Genomic DNA, 20,654 nt, shown 5'->3' with positions numbered 1-20,654 from the left:
AAAAAAAATGAAAAAATATGAGTAAAACAAAAAAAAAAATTTTTTTTAAAAAATTAAAAAAATAATTTTGATAAAAGAAACAAATTAATTGATTGATATTAATTTTTTATTAAATAATTTGTTTAAAATTAATTTATTTTTTTTTTTTTTTAATTTTTTTTTTTTTTAATTTTTTTTTTTTCAATTTTTTTTTTTTTTTCAATTTTTTTTTTTTTTTTGTTTTGTTCTGACTTTGGAAAAAAAAATTAAAAAAAAAAAAAAATGTCAACTTAATTTGATTATCAAATGCCAAATTTCATAAAATGAAAAAACTAAATAATATTGACATACACAAAAATCAAATATCAAAATTGAGTAAAGTTTCTTTTTTTTTTTTTTTTTTTATTTAACTTTTTTTAATTTTTTAATTTTTTTTTAAAAAATATAAATAAAAAGCTTTTATTTTTTTATCAATAATAATAATAAAATTAAAAAAAAAAAAATAAAAAAAAAAAAAAAAGTAATCACGAAACCACCAAAAAAAAAAAAAAAAAAATATCCTTTGGTTCGTGGTCAAAAAATGAAAAAAAAAATGAAAAAAAAAAAAAAAACAATAATAATAATAATAATAGCTAATCTTTAGATAGCTAAACTCAGAATTTTAATTCTTTTTTTATTATTATTATTTATTTTATTAGTAAAAGGTCAAGATTACATCTTAAGTTTTTTGGATAACACAAATACATTCTATCCAACCAAAACATCAAATAAATAATGTGAAATACCTCAATATTATATTTTAGTTAAAAAAACAAGTGTTACTGCAAATCCAATTACTAAATTAAGTGGTATTGATAATCAAGTTTGTTCATTAATAGTTGGAAATTCAACATCATCAATTTTCTTATGCTTTGAAAATCAAAATATCAATTTTTCAACAAACTCAAGTATTTCTTTTTTTGTAAACAATGATATTTCAAAAGGTTCACTTTTAATTATGAATGTAAAAGTAATTATAATTATAATACCATTCATTATTTTATAATTTATATATATATATGTCACTAATCTTTTTTTTAGAATTTAGCATTAACATTGAAATAATTCAAGAAGTAACATGGAGTATAGTACATAAATATTCATCAATTGTAAATTTAAATGGTTTATTAGATTCAACTATTATTAATTTACTTGATAATGGTGATGATGGAGAATTATTTGAATTAATATCACTTGGTAAAAATTATTATAGAATTCTATATTATGAAGGTTATTTTATTTCAAGATTATTAAAAACTAAATGGGATATATCTTTTAACAATTCTGGTACAAATATTACAATTTCAACACCATATAATATAACAAGTAAGTAAGAATTTATTATTATTATTATTATTATTAATTTTAATTAATATTTAGTATTCATTTTTTAAAATAATTTTTTTTTTTTTTTTTTTTTTTTTTTTTTTTTTTTTTTTTTTTTTTTTTTTTTTTTTTAATCTATAGAATTTAAAAATAGTGAAGAGATTAATGAATTAGTTCAATTTCCAAAAGATGGAACTTGTAAAGTTTTAAATATTTTTGGAAGTGTTATAAAATTTAAATCAACATCATCATTACAAAGACCAGTTAATCCATTAGTTTTAAATAACAACATCTTAATATCATCTTTACCAAGACCAATATCTGGATCAATTGGTAATATCACTTACATTGATTACCTTTCAGTTTTATATAGTTATTTACAATATTATACCCTTTATAAACAAAAAGATGATTCAACATTACAAACTATTCAAATTCCAACAAACTATACAAGTATGTATTTTTTAATATTATCATTATTTTTATCATTATCGGTCTAACCAATGTTATAAAAAGTTTTAAATTCTTATTCTTTAAAACAGTTAATAAAGTATACAAGTGTTGATTATAGTAATAGTTCAATGCCATTTTATACATTAGAATTAATGTATAGTGATTTTAATTTCACATATGATTCTCAATGGTATACCTATTTTAGTGGAGGAGGAGGAGGTAATAGAGAATCTGAGAATGAATACAAAGTATTTCCATTTGGATTTTCAAGTGGAAATAATTTAAACTACACTATGAAAATGTCTGTTCCAAATCGTGGTTTTTCAAGTCAACAATATTTTATTTTGCAAATGACAGATTATGGTGGTAGTAATGGTTTGGCATTACAAGTTTCACATTCAAATTTAATCAATAATAATAATAATAATAATTTCATACCAACTTTAAATGAATTTGATACTATTTATTTAAATAATTTTAATTATTTAATTAGATTTACAATATCAGATACATATGGTTTGAATTTTATTCAAGTCAATATTGATAATAAAATAATTAAATTTTATGTAGAGTCATTGGTTTTTGGTGATATTAAAAATGGTGTTTTCGAAATATTTTATGATGTCATTAAATATGGTTCAACAAGTAATTCATATTATTTTTATAATCATTTAGATAAGTCATCGTTATTTAACCAAAATCAACCTTTCTCTATTGAAACTCCAAATTTAAGAATTAATTTACCAACTATAGAACAAAGTAAGTAAAAAAAAAAAAAAAAAAAAAATGACGATATTTATGAATAAAACTATTAACTATAATTTATTATTACTTTATTCTTAATAAATAATAATATGTAGATGTTAATTATTTAAAAGATGTAAAAGATATTTCTTTTATGTTTAATGATGTTGATATTACAGATCAAATAGTTGATAATATAATGTATTTTAGTTTTAATAATATAGATAATTATAAGAATTTACCAATTCGTTTTACATTAATCGATCCAAGAACATTACAAGATAGTGACTTCTATAATGGAATTAACTTTGAAGTATTTAATACTTTAAATTCAGTTTACAGCTTTGCAATTTGGGATGAAATCAATTCAAGATTTTATATTAAATTTAAAATACCAGCAAATACATCACCAGGTGTTTTAGATTGGATGTTGGTATTTAATAAAGAGAATCATTTTCTTAATACTCAATTACCTGATGAATACCAATTAAGAATTGATAATACAAAATTCGATAGTTATGGTCCAATAGTTACAATTATAGTTAAATATCAAGATCATAGCTTGACAACAACACTAGGATGGTTATTTACAATTGAAGATGAAATTAATGGTTTCAAAGATGGATATGTTACTATTAGAGGTTCAGTAGATAGTTCATTATATAATTATACATTGGAATTAAGTGATATGGTAGTTGGTAGCGGTGATAAATGGAAAGGAGATTATATAATAAGTATACCATATATTTTAAACGATTTTGTATTTCAAAATTACGAAATTTATTATGCAGTTCTCATTGATTCATTTGGTAATAGAAATAAATATTATAAACGTCAAACAAATTTTGATTTAAATCCACCAAATTACAAGGACTCAAGTGCGAATCCATTTATTAATTATCTTAATGATATGTCAATATTACAAGTTTCAACATTAAATATGTGTAATCAAATTGATTCACCACTACCAGAGTTAAAAAGATTTTGGGTATCAAGATCATCTATTGATGTTGGGTCATTAGATAGATTAATAACGTTTGATTTTGATGCACATGATTTAGACGGTTTAAAAGATGACCAATATCCAATAGTTTATATAACAGATATGAATTCAAGAATTCATGAATGTATATCAACCATTGTTACAAAGAATAGAACAGATATTGAATACACATGCACAATGGAAGTACCAATTGGATTTTCACACTGCAACCAACTATTCTATCAAATACTTTTACTATTTTCCCAAAAGTTTATTATTTTAATTACTCGGTACCAACTCCAACTCCAACACCAACACCCACTCAAACTCAAACTTCAACTCCAACTTAAACACCAACACCAACTAATAAACCTCAAATTTGTTTAGGTAATCCAGTATGTAGTGGTTCAAAACAAGGTTATTGTAAAGAAAATGTTGGTTGTATTTGTTATTCTCCTTATGTTGGCTTAGATTGTAGCTCTAAAGTTATTACTATACCACAACCAAAACCAAATGAAGATAAACCAACTACAGCTATTGATAATAGCAATAGTAATTCTAGTAATGTTAATAATTATCAAATTAAAAGTAATATATCAATTATAGCAATTAGAGAAGTAAATTCAATCAATGGTGAACAAGTTAAAATTCATTATATTGACAAATGATATTTGTTCAGGTAAAGAATTTGGTGATACAACATTAGATAATTCAAATTATATTAAACTTCAAGTTTCAAGTAATAGTATTTATGGTAGATTCTTAAAACGTGGTATTGTTGATGGTAAAACAGTGGCAGTCACCAATGAATTATTAGATTCAAAATTAAATTCAATATCAAATGAAAATAATGTACAATCATATATTGGTATTGTGGTTGGTCAATATGAAACCTCTGTAACTATAGATCCTGATTTTTCACTTTTATTAGATAATCAAGCTGTAAATTCTAATTCTCCAAATTCAATTTGCTCATCATCCGAATCATCTTTAACCAAAAGTCAACTAGCTGGTATTATTGTCGGTTCTATTGTATTTTTCATTGTTTTAGTTATAATTGTTGGAATAATTCTCTTCTCAAAATCAGTGCGTATTAGAATCATTATTTATAAAATCTTCAAAAAATCAAAAAAGTCTTATTGATAAAAAAGAAATAAAAAAATAAATCCTTTACAGACCAACAAAAATTCTTTTTTTTTTTCTAAACATTTTTTTATTCTTTAAATTAAATTCTTTATTAAATATTTCTGTTCCTTTTTTTTTTTTTTTTTTTTTTTTTTTTAAATTCAGCAATTTCCTTAGGAGACTTCTTTGGTAATAAAAATTAATAAAAACATTAAAATTAAAATTATATTATATATATTAAATAAAAAAAAAAAAAAAATTTTTGTTCAAAACATTAAGAAATAGTTATTTTTTTTTTTTTTTTTTTTATTTAATAAATATAATATAATTTTAAATGTTTTTATTAATTTTTATTACCAAAAACATTAAAAATAAACAAATAAAAAATATTACTGTTAACTTTTTTTTTTTTTGAGATATTTTTTATAAAAATAAATATCTCAAAAAATTTTGTGTATGATTTTTTTTTTTTTTTTTGATCAAATGCCCCTTTTATAAATATCTTATTTTTACAAAAAAAAATAAAAAAAAAAAATTATTTTTTTATTTGGTTTTTACAAAAAACTTTTTTTTTTTTTATAATATTTTTTATTTTTCACCATATTTTTTTTGTTCAAACTGAAAATAATAAAAAAAAACCATCAAACAATTCTTCTTTTAGAATGGCTAAACTTGGAATAATCAGGCTTTTTTTATTAACATTTATTTTATTAATAAAAGGACAAGATTATTCAATTACTTATCTAGATAAAATATATATATTCTATCCAGAACAAACATTACATCCATATTGTTCTTCATACCAACGTTTATTCTTTGTTCAAAAATAAATGAAACTGCAGATTCTATACAAACATTAGGTAGTGACAATCAGTTTTGTTTATTTATAGAAGGAATATAACTTCATCAACTTTTTTTTGCTCAGAATATGCAACTCTTAATTTTTTCAAATATTCAACAACCTTTAATGTTAACAATGATATTTCAAAAAGTTCCCTTTTATTTTATTATGAATGTAAAAGGAATTATAAATCTCAAATCTGCTTTTTTTTTTTTTTTTTTTTTTTTTTTTTTTTTTTTTTTTTTTTTTTTTTTTTTTTTTTCCAAAATATATAACTAATACAATTTATTATTATTACTATTACTATTTTAATATTAATATAATAAGGATATGAAATTAATATTGAAATAATACAAGAAGTAACATGGAGTATAGTTAATAAATTTTCATCAATTGTTAAACTAAATGGTTTATTAGATTCAACTATAATTACTACTATTGATAGTTATTATTCATTTGATTTAACATCACTTGGTAAAAATTATTATAGAATTCGATATTATGAAAAATTTTATATTCCAAGATTATCAAACTCTAATTGGGAAATATCTTTTAGTAATTCTGGTACAATAATAACAATTTCAGTACCATATAATATAACAAGTAAGATTTTATTATTATTATTTTTTAAAATTAATTTTTTTTTTTTTTTTTTTTTAAAAATTCATTTTATTAATATAGTTTGTATTAATTTAAAAGAATATAAAAATAGTAATAAGAATGAAGAAATTGTAGAATTAATCCAATTTCCAAATGGCCGCAATTGTGAAATTATGTTATTGTTTGGAAGTGTTATAAAATTTAATTCAGTATCATCATTACAAAGACCAATTAATCCATTGGTTTTAATTAACTCGGTGTATTCAACTTTACCAAGACCTATTTCTGGATCAATAGGTAATATGACATACATTAGTTACCTTTCGGTTGTAAACGATGGTTTACAAAATTATTCTCTTTATGAACAAATAAATAACACAGCTTATCAAGGTATTCCAATTTTTATAAACTATACAAGTATGTATTTTAAATAATTAGAGTGCAAATTATTATTATTTTTATTATTGTTATTATTAATTAAAATTAAAACACAATTCTAATTCATGTTTTTTTTTATTTTCTTGTTTTTTTAATTTTTTTAATTTTTTGGAAAAGGCCAAATTGATCAAGGTTTAATATCTTCAATAATAAATACAACTGTTGATAATAGTACTAGTTCAATGTCATTATATTCATTTGAATTGTCTTATAGTGACATTGGATTCAAGTATGATTCTCAATACTTAAAGTATTCCTATGGGGATGGTATATTTGGTGATAATAAATATCAAGTATTTCCATTTGGATTTTCAAGTGGAAACAATTTAAACTACAAAATAAAAATGTCTTTACCAACTCGTGGTTTTTCAAATAAAAATTATTTTTACTTGCATATGACCTTTCTTTCTGGAAATGGCCCAGAGTTGCGAGTGACACCTTCAAGTTTTGTCAATGACACAACTAAACCAATCTTAAAATCATATGAAACCATATATTTAAATAATTTTAATTATTTAATTAGATTTATGATATCAGATACATATGGTTTAAATTATTTTCAAACTATTATTGATAATAATGTTTTGGAATTTCATGTAGACTCATTGATTTCTGGTGATATTAAAAATGGTGTTTTTGAAATATTATACGATGCCGTTAAATATGGTTCAACAAAAAATTCAATAAGTTTTTATAATCACTTAGACTCATCTTCAGTTTATAGTCCAAATCGAGACTACTCCATTTTATCACATACTATTCAAGTAATTTTCCCTTCAATACAATTAAAAAGTAAGTTAAATTGAAAAAATTGAAAATTTTAATATAATTTACCAACTAATTAAATAATTAAAAAAAATTAAATAATCTATAGGTGTTGACCATTTAAAAGATATAAAAGATATTTCTTTTATGTTTAATGATGTTGATATTACAGATCAAATAGTTGATAATATAATATATTTTAGTTTTAATAATATAGATAATTATAAGAATTTACCAATTGGTTTTACATTAACTGACCCAAGAACACTACAAGATAGTGATTTTATTAATGAATATAATCAAGTTAGTATTTTAAACTCAGTTTACAGTTTTGCAATTTGGGATGAAATAAATTCAAGATTTTATATTAAATTTAAAATACCAGCAAATACATCACCAGGTGTTTTAGATTGGATGTTAATATTTAATAAAGAGAATTATATACTTAATACTCAATTATCTGATGAATACCAATTAAGAATTGATAATACAAAATTCGATAGTTATGGTCCAATAGTTACAAGTATAGTTAAATATCCAGACACAACATTAGGATGGTTATTTACAATTGAAGATGAAATTAATGGTTTCAAAGATGGATATGTTACTATTAGAGGTTCGATTGATAGTTCATTATATAATTATACATTGGAATTAAGTGATATGGTAGTTGGTAGTGGTGATAAATGGAAAGGAAATTATATAATAAGTATACCATATATTTTAAATGATTGTGTACCTCAAAATTATGAAATTTATTATGCAGTTTTCATTGATACATTTGGTAATGTAAATAAATATTATAAACGTCTTACAAATATTGAATTGGATGGGCAAATTAGCCTTGACTCAAGTGCGAATCCATTTATTAATTATCTTAATGATATGTCAATATTACAAGTTTCAACATTAAATATGTGTAATCAAATTGATTCACCACTACCAGAGTTAAAAAGATTTTGGGTATCAAGATCATCTATTGATGTTGGGTCATTAGATAGATTAATAGTATTTGATTTTGATGCACAGGATTTAGACGGTTTAAAAGATGATCAATATCCAATAGTATATATAACAGATATGAATTCAAGAATTCATGAATGTATTTCAACCATTGTTACAAAGAATAGAACAGATATTGAATACACATGCACAATGGAAGTACCAATTGGATTTTCACATCCATATGGATTTTTAATTTCAGTTTATGGATTTATTAATAGAGGTGGATCATATAGAGGTTATAGCGCAAGTGATTTAAAAGATTCAGGTTTTACTTGGTTTGTAGAAACAAAAGAGTTTTCAGTAACTCAACCAATCATTACTGACTCATCTGCTATAGATAATGATGGTGGTGATCTTTGGTTATATGGTAGAGGTTTTAAATCAACCAATAAAGTTGTGATATTATCAAGTAATGGTGAATCTTATTCTTCAGCAATGACAGTACCGAGTGATTCTGTAATTTTAATTAAAAATATTAAACCAACAAACGATTCAATCAATGTACATTTAACCAATATTCAGCAACCAACTATTCTATCAAACACTTTTACTATTTTCCCAAAAGTTTATTATTTCAATTATTCAGCACCAACTCCAACACCAACAAGTACCATTTCTCCAACACCAACACCAACTAATAAACCTCAAATTTGTTTAGGTAATCCAGTATGTGGCGGTTCAGAAAAAGGTTATTGTAAAGAAAATGTTGGTTGTATTTGTTTTTCTCCTTATGTTGGCTTAGATTGTAGCTCTAAAGTTATAATTATACCACAACCAAAACCAAATGAAGATAAACCAACTACAATTATTGATAATAAAAATAATAATTCTAGTAATGTTAATAATAATTACCAAGTTACAAGTAACATATCAATTATAGCAATTAGAGAAGTTAACTCAATCAATGGTGAACAAGTTAAAATTCATTATATTGATAAATGGTATTATAATAGTATTTCATCAACAATATCAAATTATCAATCAACAATTATAAATAATAACATAACAACAACAATTAATGTAACATTAGAATGGTTTGAAAAAAAAAGTAATATTACATTTGCAAATCAAGAATTAATAATGAATCCATCAACAATTAAATATACAGTAGAATTATCATCATATAAATTCTCAAATAAATTAAATAATTTACAAGTTATAATTGAAGCTCAAATTCAATCAAATGAAAAAGATATTTGTTCAGGTAAAGAATTTGGTGATACAACATTAGATAATTCAAATTATATTAAACTTCAAGTTTCAAGTAATAGTATTTATGGTAGATTCTTAAAACGTGGTATTGTTGATGGTGAAACAGTAACAATCGCAAATGAATTATTAGATTCAAAATTAAATTCAATATCAAATGAAAATAATGTACAATCATATATTGGTATTGTGGTTGGTCAATATGAAACCTCTGTAATTATAGATCCTGATTTTTCACTTTTATTAGATAATCAAGCTGTAAATTCTAATTCCCCAAATTCAATTTGCTCATCATCCGGATCATCTTTAACCAAAAGTCAACTAGCTGGTATTATTGTTGGTTCTATTGTATTTTTCATAGTTTTAGTTATAATTGTTGGAATAATTCTCTTCTCAAAATCAATTCATATTAGAATCATTATTTATAAAATCTTCAAAAAATCAAAGAAGACTTATTGATAAAAAAGAAAAAAACGAATAAATCCTTTGCAAACCAAAAATTATTCTTTTTTTTTTTTTTTATTTATTTTATTGATAAAAAATAAATAAATAAATAAATCCTTTACAAACAGACAAAAATTATTCTCTTTTTTTTGTTTTTTTTTTTTTTTATTTTTTTTTTTTTATTCTTTAAATTGATTGTTTTATTGAATATTCCTGTTTTTTTTTTTTTTTTTTTTTTTTTTTTTTTTTTTTTTTTTTTTTGAAAAATTCAATTAAAAAATTTTTATTATTAATAAAAAAAAAAAATGACTATTAGACTTAATTATCTATTTCACGCCCAAAAAATATCTTTATTTTTAGAAAAAAAAATCCTATTTTTTTTTTGTTCGAAGTTTGGCTTGATGGAATTTAAAAATTTGAGCATTTGGATTTACGATTAAATTTTTTTTTTTTTTTTCCCCAAAAATTTTTTTCACAAATTTTAAAATTCCTCTCGGGTCGAATTTAAAACAAAAAAAACATTAAACAATTCTACTTTTAAAATGGTTAAACTTGGAATTATCAACCTTTTAATATAATCATTTATTTTATTAATAAAAGGACTAAATTATTCAATAACTTATTTAGATAGAATAAATATATTTTATCCAGAATTAACACCAAATGCATATTGTCCGGCATACAATCTTTTATTTTTAGTTCAAAAAATAAATGAAACTACAGATTCTATACAAACATTAGATGGTGACAATATGTCTTGTTTTTTTATAGAAGTAAATATAACTTCATCAACTTTTTTATGTTCTTAATTTTTCAAACTATTCAACAACCTTTTTTGTAAACAATGATATTCAAAAGGTTCATTTTTATTTAATTATGAATGTAAAAGTAATTATAAATCTCTTAATTTTTTTTTTTTTTTTTTTTTTTTTTTTTTTTTTTTTTTTTCAAAACAACTAATACAATTGTTTATTACCATTATTATTATTACTATTTTAATATTGAAATAATACAAGTAACATGGAGTATAGTTAATAAATTTTCATCAATTGTTAAACTAAATGGTTTTTTAGATTCAACTAGAATTAATACTATTGATAGTTATTATTCATTTGATTTAGTATCACTTGGTAAAAATTATTATAGAATTCGATATTATGAAAATTTTTATATTCCAAGATTATCAAACTCTAATTGGGAAATATCTTTTAATAATTCTGGTCAATATTTCAGTACCATATAATATAACAAATAAGATTTTATTACTTTTATAATTTTTTATAAAATTGATTTTTTAAACAATTCCAGAAAAAAAAAAGCTTTTTTTTATTTTTTTTTTTAAAAAATTCATTTTATTAATATAGTTTGTATTAATTTAAAATAATATAAAAATAGTAATAAGAATGGAGAAATTGTAGAATTAATCCAATTCCCAAATGATGGCCATTGCGAAACTAATTTATTTTTGGGAAGTGTTATAAAACTTAAATCAATATCATCATTACAAAGACCAATTAATCCATTGATTTTTTTAAGTGACCAAATAATTTCAACTTTACCAAGTCCTATATCTTGATCAATAGGGTAATATGACATACATTAGTTACCTTTCGGTTTTAAACGCTGGTTTACAAAATTATTCTCTTTATGAACAAATAAATGATACAACTTATCAAGGTATTCCAATTTTTATAAACTATACAAGTATGTATTTTAAATAATTTGAGAGTAAGATGACTCTCAAATTATTTAAATAAATTAATAAAAATTAAATAACAATTTATTTAAAAATTATTAAAAAAAAAATAAAAAAATAAAAAATTTATTTAAATAATTTGAGAGTAAGATGACTCTCAAATTAAATTATTTAAATAATTTGAGAGTAAGATGACTCTCAAATTTAGCATTACAAACTTTTATTAAAATTTAATTTAATTAATTATATTTTAACATTTTACTAGGTTTTTTTTTCCCGTGAAATTACAATAGTAAAATTTCTCACAATTAAATTTTAATAAAAGTTTGCAATGCCATTTTATAAATTATTAAAAAAAAAATAAAAAAATAAAAAAAATAAAAAAAATTGGCTCAAATCTAACAATTTAAATTGTTATTTAATTCTTAAACAACAAATAATTGTTCAAAATTAGTTTTTTTATTATTTTGATTAAATAAATTGTTTTTAATTTATAAAAAAAAAAAAAAATTTTTAGTGAATTTTTACACTATGTATAAATAGTGTATTTTAGTGTAAAAATTCACTGCCGTTTAGAAAGCGAAATATCAAAAAAAATTCCCTACAACAAAATATATTAAAAAATAAAATAAAAAATAATAAAAAAAAAATAATAAATATATTAAAAATTGAAACATTATAATTTTTAACATATTTTATTAAAATAAAATAAATACTAAAAAAATATATATATATTGAATGAAACTTTTTATTATTTGGTTTTTTTTTAATTATTTTATTTTCTTTTTTTTTTATCCATTTTTACTATATTTTCAAATGTTTCTATCTAAAGTCACAAGTGACACCTTCGAGTATAGTTGTCCCATGCCAAAATTAATATGGCTGCTGAAATTAATATGGTAATTTTGGCATGGGACTTATGTCTGCTAGAATTACCATATTAATTTCAGCAGCCATATTAATTTTGGCATGCACAGACCAACTATTTTAGGCTGAAATTAATATGGCTGCTGAAATTAATATGGTAATTTTGGGCATAGAAAAATAAAAAAAAAAACTCAAAGTCATTTAATTAATAATAATCATCTCAAATATAAAAGAATTAAAAATAATAATAAAAAAAAACTCATGGGATTAATTATAGTAACAATACTGACGACAAGAATAATTATAAAATAAAAAAAAAAAAAAAAATCTTTTTTTATCTTTTTATTTTTATTTCTTATTTATTTTCATGTGTTCAAAAAAAGTGGTGGTTTAAAACAATTTATTTAATTTTAAACTGTATGATTGTTTAAACAATTTCGAAATAAGTTTCTTTAAAGAAATTCTGTATTTCTTTTTTTTATTTTATTTTATTTCATTTCATTCTATTTTTTTTTTTTTATTTTTTTTATTTTTTTATTTTTTTATTTTTTTTTTGTATATTTAAGTTATTTATTATTATTATTATTATTATTATTATTATTATTATTATTATTATTATTATTATTATTATTATTATTATTATTATTATTATTATTATTATATTATTGTTATTATTATTATTATTATTATTATTATTATTATTATTAATATTACTATTATTTAATTAACCGAAGGGATATCTTTTACTTTTTTTTTATATATAATTGTTCGAAACTTTAAAAAAATAAAATAAAAAAAAAAAATTAAAAAAAAAAATTTAAAAAAAAAAAATATAAAAAAAAAAATATAAAAAAAAAAATTAAAAAAAAAAAGTATTTTTTTTTTTATTTTTTTATTTTTTTAAAGTTTTCGTTCCAAAAAATGGTCTTCAGTAAAGACAATAAATTAAATAATCAACTTTCTGCAACAGAAATTGAAAAAATAATAAAAATAAATTAAAAAAACTCTTGGAAAAATATGACGAAGATGTAAAATTTAAAATAGATTATAAATTTCATAATACCAAATTGAGTGGACAAAATACAAGCTATTGGAAAAACATTTTGGATAAACAGTATGTTGTTGAGAATGTAGAATATGGTACGGCAACTATTAAAGAAGTGTTTTATATTGATAAAGATAAAAAGAAAAAATTGGTACCCAAAAGACTTAGTGAAGATTATAGAGAAGGTTAGGCTTAACAAAGATGAAGATGGTGTCTCTCATATGATTAATCAAAACCAGTGTCAACAGCACATCAGTAATCATTATAAAGCAGATAGTCATTCTGCTATTATAAAGGCTTATTACAATACTGAGCCTACTTCTAGAATAGAGGCCACCAAACTCTCAAGTAAAAATAAATTGCAAAGGGATATCGAAATAACCAAAAGAAAATCAACAGATGACCTAGTTGGAAAAGCAATCGAGCACTCTACCACCGAAGTTAGATCAACACATGAAGCTGCAACAACTTCCAATAATGGTGGAATCACAACTCAATCAAACAAAAACAAAACGGGTAAAAAAAGAGCTAATCAATTACAATCTGATGCTGATTTTTTCACCAAAAGATTTTCAAACGAAACTTCATCTGTTAGTAACAAAAGAGTAAGTAGAAGAGTAGATAATTAAAAAAAAAAAATTAAAAAAAAAAAATTATTTTAATTTTTTTTTTTTTTTTTTTATTTTATTTTTTTTTTTTATTTTTAATTTTTTTTTTTTGTTAGCCTTAGAAATAAATGAATAATAAAAAAATTTTTTTCAACTAAAAAAAAAAGAAATGAAAATAAATTATAAAATTAATAATAAAAATAAAAAGATAAAAATAAATAAAAGATATAAATAAAATAATATGAAAATTTTTTTTTTTTTTTTTTATTATTATAATTATTAAAATAAAAATAATAATAATATTAATTTTAGTACTAAAATTTTGTTTATATTTGAGATGATTATTAATTAAATGACTTTGACTTTTTTTTTTTCTATGCCAAAATTACCATATTAATTTTGGCAGCTATGTACATGCTGAAATTAATATGGCTGCTGAAATTAATAAGGTAATTTTGGCAGACCTAAGTCCCATGCCAAAATTAATATGGCTGCTGAAATTAATATGGTAATTTTGGCATGGGACATATAGTCAATGACGCTACTATACCAATCTTAAAATCATATGAAACCATATATTTAAGTAATTTCTATTATTTTATTAGATTTATAATATTAGATACATATGGTATAAATTATTGATAATAATGTTTTGGAATTTCATGTAGAGTCATTGGTTCCTGGTAATATTAAAAATGGTGTTTTTGAAATATTATACGATGCCGTTAAATATGGTTCAACAAATAACCAGATGGTTTTTTTAATCATTTAGATGCATTTTCACTTTATAGTCCAAATCGAGAAGGCTCCATTTATTCACATAATATTCAAGTAATTTTATCATCAATACAATTAAAAAGTAAGTTAAATCAAAAAAATTGAAAATTTTAATATAATTTACCAACTAATTAAATAATTAAAAAAAATTAAATAATCTATAGGTGTTGATAATTTAAAAGATTAAAAAGATATTTCTTTTATGTTTAATGATGTAGATATTACAGATCTAATAGTTGATAATATAATATATTTTAATTTTAATAATATAGATAAATACCTGAATTTACCAATTGGTTTTACATTAATCGATCCAAAAACATTTCAAGATAGTGATTTTTATAATCTATTTAATCAAGATAGTATTTTAAACTCAGTTTTCAGCTTTGCAATTTGGGATTGTAACAAGATCTCAAAAATATCTTGTTAATACTAACATTTATTTAATTTCATGAAATGCTCTAAACAGAACATTTAAAAATAACTATTAATATTGAATTAATAATTCAATATTAATTATTACTAACTTAATTTATTTTAATAAATTGTTTCATTTTATATAATAAACTCACTAAACACAACTAAATAATAACAATTCAAAAATAAATAATAATAATTTAGAATATAGTTTTGTTTCAACATTTTATTATAACACACATAATTCAGAAAATAATAATAATTTGTTTTATTGTTTTGTTTAAAGGGGTTTTCTCCCGTTGTAATTAAAAAAAAAAAAAAAAAAAAAATATTTTAATTTTAATTTCACAAGGTTTTCACAATAGATATTAGATACCAGATATTAAAAATGTCACACACACAAAATCACCATATAAAATAATAATATAAATTTAAAAATAATTTAATTAAAAAGAAAATAATAATTAATTAGAATAAAATTAAAATAATATAACTATGGTTATAGTTGTTGGAAAAATTATTCACAAAATCTATTGGTCTAAGAATTTTTGTTTATAAAACCTTCAAACAATCAAACAAGCCTCGTTGATTAAAGAAAAAAAGAACCAAGAAAGAATTCTGAATAAAAAAAAAAAAAAATAAATAAATAAATAATGAAGAGAATAAATAAATAAATTTTAGTTTTTGTATATTTTATTTTTTTTATTGATTTTAATAAATGAAATTGTTAGTTGCTTCTCCTATAGATATTTATTCTCATAAAATAAAAAATCTGGGTTTTTTTTTTTTTTCAACAGTTGAATTAAACTTTGATTGGGAGGGGGATATTATCAAAAATCAATTGAAATTTGAAAAGTTTTTTTTTAATGAAATTTAAAATTTCTATTAATTGATTTTTAATTTTTTTTTTTTTTTTTTTATTTTTTTTTTTTATTTTTTTTTTTTTTTAAAAACCAGCATTGATGAAGATAAAAAAAAAAAAAATATCTCAGTAAAAATCCTTTTTTTAAAAAAAAGCAATTTCTGTAAAAAAGAAAAAAGAAAAAAAAAAAAAAAAAAAATCAACAAAAAGGAAACTCGTAATTTTTTTTTTTTATCTTCAATGTTGTTTTTTTAACTTTTTTTTTTATACAATTTCTATTTTTTTTTTTTTTTATGTTTTTTAGAGAAAAAAAAAAAAGAAAATGGTTTCCAGATTATCCTTCCTTTTTATTTTTTTCTTTTATTTTGTTTTAATTAAAGCAACACCAACAACAACGCCAACTGATTCACTTCAAAATTGTCAAGGTAATCCAATATGTGGTGGACCAGAACAAGGTTATTGTTTCGAAAATAGTTGTGTTTGTTATTCACCTTATGTAGGTTTAGATTGTACTTCAAAAGTTATAATTATACCAACACCAATATCATCACAAGAGGCACCAAACACTGAAATCGATGATGATAGTAATAGTGAATATGTTATTTTAATAACTGAAATCAGAGAACTTGATTTTGATGGTAAAACAGTGACTAGTCATATTCTTACTAATTGGGGAATAATAGGAAATTTAAACAATATATCATATTATCAAACAACAATTCTACAAGGTGGTGTAACAACAAGAGTTAATGTAACAAAAGAATTACTTGAAGATCAAGAATTAACAAAAATAAAATATTCAGTTAATCTCTCACAATATGCTTTTCAAAGTGCTTTAAATGTTTTACAAATTATATTTAAAGTACAAGTTCAATTAAATGAAACTAGTAATACGACTATTTGCTCGAGTAAAGAATATGCTTTTACAACACAACCAGATGATTCTAGCTATGTTAGACTTCAAGTTGCAAATAGTACTCTTTTAAGTAGATTCCCAAATAGTTGTTTCGCTGATGCTAAAATCATATCAACATCATCAATTAGTTTAGATTCTGGCGATTTGAAATCCAAAGCCAATAATGTGGAATCACATATTGGTATTTCAATTCCTAATTATCAATCATGGATAATTTTTGATTCTGATTTTTCATTTTCACTAGGGAAAGCAGCAAATTCTAATTCACCAAATTCAGTTTGCTCACCATCTGAAGAATCACAATCTAGTTCATCTCCATCCTCATCATTATCTGAAAATAGTGAATCGTCATTAACTTCTTCTTCTTCTTCTTCTTCATTATCATCATTTTTATTCAAAGGTCAATTTGTTAAAATTATTACTGTTTTTATATTTTTAATAATTATTTGTTAATTGTGAACAATTAAATAAAAAGGCAAAAAAAAATAAAAAAAAATAAAAAAAAAACTATTATTATTTTTATTTTTATTTTTAATTTTATTATTAGTAATTATTAATTTAAAATATTATCTTTTTTTTTTTTGAAATAAGTTTTTTAATTGTTTTTGTAAATGGTATAGAATTAACCATTATTTGATTTAAGTGCAGTTGATTGGGATTTTTTTTTTTTTTTTTTTTTAAAAAATAACAAGACTTCTTTTATTTTTTGGATTAAAAGATTCAAATAATTAGAACTAAAAATTTTTAAAACTGAAAAAAAAAAATATAAGTGTATAATTAAATGAAAAAAATATAAAATAAAAAAAATTAATTTAATTAACTACCATTATTTACACCTTAATTTTTTTTTTTTTTTTTTTTTTTTTTTTTTTTTTTTTTTTTTTTAATAATATCTAAATATTCTTTCAAATTCTAAAATATCTTCTTTGTGAAAAAATTAAGGTGTTTGGTGTAATAATTTCAGCATTTAAGTGGAGAAAAGTAATTTTATGCAGTGCTGGTGGGTTGTCGCCTCTTTTTTTTTTTACTTTTAATTTTTTATTTTCTATGAAGCTCCCCTTAGAAAAAAATGCAAATTCTAAAAAAAAAAATTCAAAAAAAAAAACAAAAAGAAAACTTCTTTTTTTTATTCAATACTTTTGTTTTTCAATTTTTTTTTTTTTTTATTTTTATTTTTTATGTTAAAAAAAAAAAAATGTTTTACAGATTATCCACCCTTTTTATTTTTTTCTTTTGTTTTATTTTAATTAGAGGTCAAGGACCAACACCAACAACAACTCCAACCAATTCACTTCAAAATTGTCGAGGTAATCCAATATGTGGTGGACCAGAACAAGGTTATTGTAAAGAAAATATTGGTTGTATTTGTTATACACCTTATACAGGCATTGATTGTACTTCAATAGTTATAATTATACCAACACCAACACCAACACCAACACCAACACCAACACCAACACCAACACCAACAACAACACCAACACCAACAACAACGCCATATGTTATTTTATTAACTGAAATCAGAGAACTTGATGTTTATGGTGAAACAGTGACTAGTTATAATCTTAATATTCAGAGAATATCAGGTAGTTCAATATATAAAATTTTAAATTATCAAACAACAATTGAAAAAGGTGGTGTAACAACAACAGTTAATGTAATACAAGAATTAATTGAAGATCAAGAATTTTCAAAAATAAAATATTCAGTTAATCTCTCTCCATTTGCTTTTGGAGGCCATTTAAATGTTTTACAAATTATATTTAAAGTTCAAGTCCAATTAAATGAAACCAATAATCCTATTTGCTCAAGTAAAGAATTTGGTTATACAATAGAACCAGATGATTCTAGATATGTTAGACTTCAAGTTTCAAACAATACTCTTTTAGGTAGATTCCCAATAAATTGTTTGGCTGATGGTGAAAACTATCCAACAATAGTAAATAGTTTATATCCTACTGATTTTAATTCCAAAGCAAATAATGTGGAATCATATATTGGTATTTCGGTTCCTTTTTATCAATCAAGTCTAATTTTCAATGCTGATTTTTCACTTTCATTAGAGAAAGCAGCAAATTCCAATTCAAAAAATTCAATTTGCTCACCATTATCTGAAATAAATAGTGAATCATCAACTTCTTCTTCTTCTTCTTCTTCTTCTTCATTATCATTTTTATTCAAAGGTCAAATTGTTAAAATTATTACTGTTTTTATATTTTTTATTATTATTTGTTATTAAAAAAAATAAAAAATAAAAAAACAACTATTATTATTATTATTTATATTTTATTATAAGTAAGATCAAATTTAAAAAATTATCTTTTTTTTTTGCAATAGGTTTTTTAATTATTTTTTGTAAATTTAATAGAGTCCACCTTTTTTGATTTAGGTTCAAATGATTGGCTTTTGAAGATTTTTTGAAGGCTAGAATAAAAATATAAAAAAAAAAAAAAAGATAAATGAGAGAATCAGTTTAAACTCTTCATTGTCATTATTTTTTTTAAAAGGCCAATTTATTTATGTTTTGATATTTTAAATAACAATAATATTAAAAAAATAAAAAACTTTTTTACGATTTTTTAAGATATTTTTTTTTTTTTTGTGCTAACCCTCTCATTTTCAAAGAACAAATATCTGTTAAAAATAATTTTTTTTTTTTTTTTTTTTTTTTATTTAAAAAAAGGATTAAAAAAAAAAATATTAATAATATATTAATTATAACTTTATTTTTTTTTTTTTTTATTTTTATTTTTTAGTAAAAATAAAAATGATTAAAAATAAAATATTTTCTATTTTTTTTTTTGTAATAATTTTTTTAATTATTTTTGTAAATGGAAAAGAGTTCACCCTTTTTGATTTAAGTGAAACCCATAAATTCTATACAACAAAAACTAATATTTGCTATACAGTTTTTATTGTTCTTGCTACAAATTCAACGGAACCAATTAATAATTTGAATTCTGGAATTGGTTGTTCTATTTCCAGTCAAAATAATACTGCAACTTTATTTACTTGTACAAGTTACGTTTATGTTGGGACTAATCAAATAAACTTTTCTGTAAATAATGATATATTAAAAGATAATTTAACAATTGATTTTAAATGTAAAGGTAAATATTAAATATCAATTAAATTATTATTTTTACTATTTATTATTCATTTTTTATTTTTTGTAACACTTTTCATTTTTTGTAACATTTTTCATTTTTTTATTTATTAATTGTTGTATAGGTTTTCAAGTAAATTCATATATCATTATTCAAGATGTGACATGGAGTTCAATATTAAAATTTTCATCAATCTTTAAATTAGAAGATTTTCCTGATTCTATTAGTATCAGTGAATTCTATGATTCTACTTTATTTAAAATAACATCACTTGGTCAAAGTATGTTTCGTATAAAGTATACAGAAAAGTATTATATTTTGAAAACATCAAACTTTTCAATTTGGGAAACAGAATTAAATTTTTCAAATAATAAAAATTTAACAATTTTAGTACCATACAATACAACAA

The 20,654-nt window shown here is 20.8% G+C and overlaps 8 protein-coding genes across 8 annotated transcripts in view; all 8 read left to right on the top strand.

Annotated features, from left to right (window-relative positions):
* Positions 1-1,037: 1,037 nt before the first annotated feature.
* DDB_G0282809 (hypothetical protein) lies at positions 1,038-3,910 on the top strand (the record flags this gene model as incomplete). Its single annotated transcript, XM_635126.1, has 4 exons — positions 1,038-1,344; positions 1,486-1,801; positions 1,958-2,556; positions 2,658-3,910. The coding sequence occupies 4 exons, from the start codon at positions 1,038-1,040 to the stop codon at positions 3,908-3,910; spliced, it is 2,475 nt and encodes an 824-aa protein (XP_640218.1).
* A 243-nt stretch (positions 3,911-4,153) lies between these two features.
* DDB_G0282709 (hypothetical protein) lies at positions 4,154-4,666 on the top strand (the record flags this gene model as incomplete). Its single annotated transcript, XM_635125.1, has 1 exon — positions 4,154-4,666. The coding sequence occupies one exon, from the start codon at positions 4,154-4,156 to the stop codon at positions 4,664-4,666; it is 513 nt and encodes a 170-aa protein (XP_640217.1).
* A 1,725-nt stretch (positions 4,667-6,391) lies between these two features.
* On the top strand, positions 6,392-9,965 carry DDB_G0282707 (hypothetical protein; the record flags this gene model as incomplete). The annotated part of the gene is made up of 3 exons (XM_635124.1): positions 6,392-6,506; positions 6,645-7,319; positions 7,402-9,965. The coding sequence occupies 3 exons, from the start codon at positions 6,392-6,394 to the stop codon at positions 9,963-9,965; spliced, it is 3,354 nt and encodes a 1,117-aa protein (XP_640216.1).
* Positions 9,966-11,539: 1,574 nt separating this feature from the next.
* Positions 11,540-11,991, top strand: DDB_G0282705 (hypothetical protein; the record flags this gene model as incomplete). Its single annotated transcript, XM_635123.1, has 2 exons — positions 11,540-11,654; positions 11,972-11,991. 2 exons carry the CDS (start codon positions 11,540-11,542, stop codon positions 11,989-11,991), a joined length of 135 nt encoding a protein of 44 aa, XP_640215.1.
* A 1,659-nt stretch (positions 11,992-13,650) lies between these two features.
* DDB_G0282703 (hypothetical protein) lies at positions 13,651-14,187 on the top strand (the record flags this gene model as incomplete). Its single annotated transcript, XM_635122.1, has 1 exon — positions 13,651-14,187. The coding sequence occupies one exon, from the start codon at positions 13,651-13,653 to the stop codon at positions 14,185-14,187; it is 537 nt and encodes a 178-aa protein (XP_640214.1).
* A 2,357-nt stretch (positions 14,188-16,544) lies between these two features.
* On the top strand, positions 16,545-17,591 carry DDB_G0282701 (hypothetical protein; the record flags this gene model as incomplete). Its single annotated transcript, XM_635121.1, has 1 exon — positions 16,545-17,591. The coding sequence occupies one exon, from the start codon at positions 16,545-16,547 to the stop codon at positions 17,589-17,591; it is 1,047 nt and encodes a 348-aa protein (XP_640213.1).
* A 616-nt stretch (positions 17,592-18,207) lies between these two features.
* Positions 18,208-19,853, top strand: DDB_G0282699 (hypothetical protein; the record flags this gene model as incomplete). Its single annotated transcript, XM_635120.1, has 3 exons — positions 18,208-19,344; positions 19,439-19,475; positions 19,822-19,853. The coding sequence occupies 3 exons, from the start codon at positions 18,208-18,210 to the stop codon at positions 19,851-19,853; spliced, it is 1,206 nt and encodes a 401-aa protein (XP_640212.1).
* Positions 19,854-19,905: 52 nt separating this feature from the next.
* DDB_G0282807 (hypothetical protein) overlaps positions 19,906-20,654 on the top strand; it is a gene marked incomplete at both ends in the record, with an annotated part of 4,200 nt that continues 3,451 nt past the window's right edge. Inside the window, 2 exons of the mRNA XM_635119.1 lie at positions 19,906-20,248; positions 20,370-20,553. Coding sequence (XP_640211.1) covers positions 19,906-20,248; positions 20,370-20,553 — 527 coding nt within the window. The remainder of the gene's footprint in view (positions 20,249-20,369; positions 20,554-20,654) is intronic.

This window comes from Dictyostelium discoideum (assembly GCF_000004695.1).
Source record: "Dictyostelium discoideum AX4 chromosome 3 chromosome, whole genome shotgun sequence".
In the NCBI taxonomy this organism is placed as follows: domain Eukaryota; phylum Evosea; class Eumycetozoa; order Dictyosteliales; family Dictyosteliaceae; genus Dictyostelium; species Dictyostelium discoideum.
Note: the sequence above shows the minus strand (reverse complement) of the source record. Positions and strands in the feature narration are given on the sequence as shown.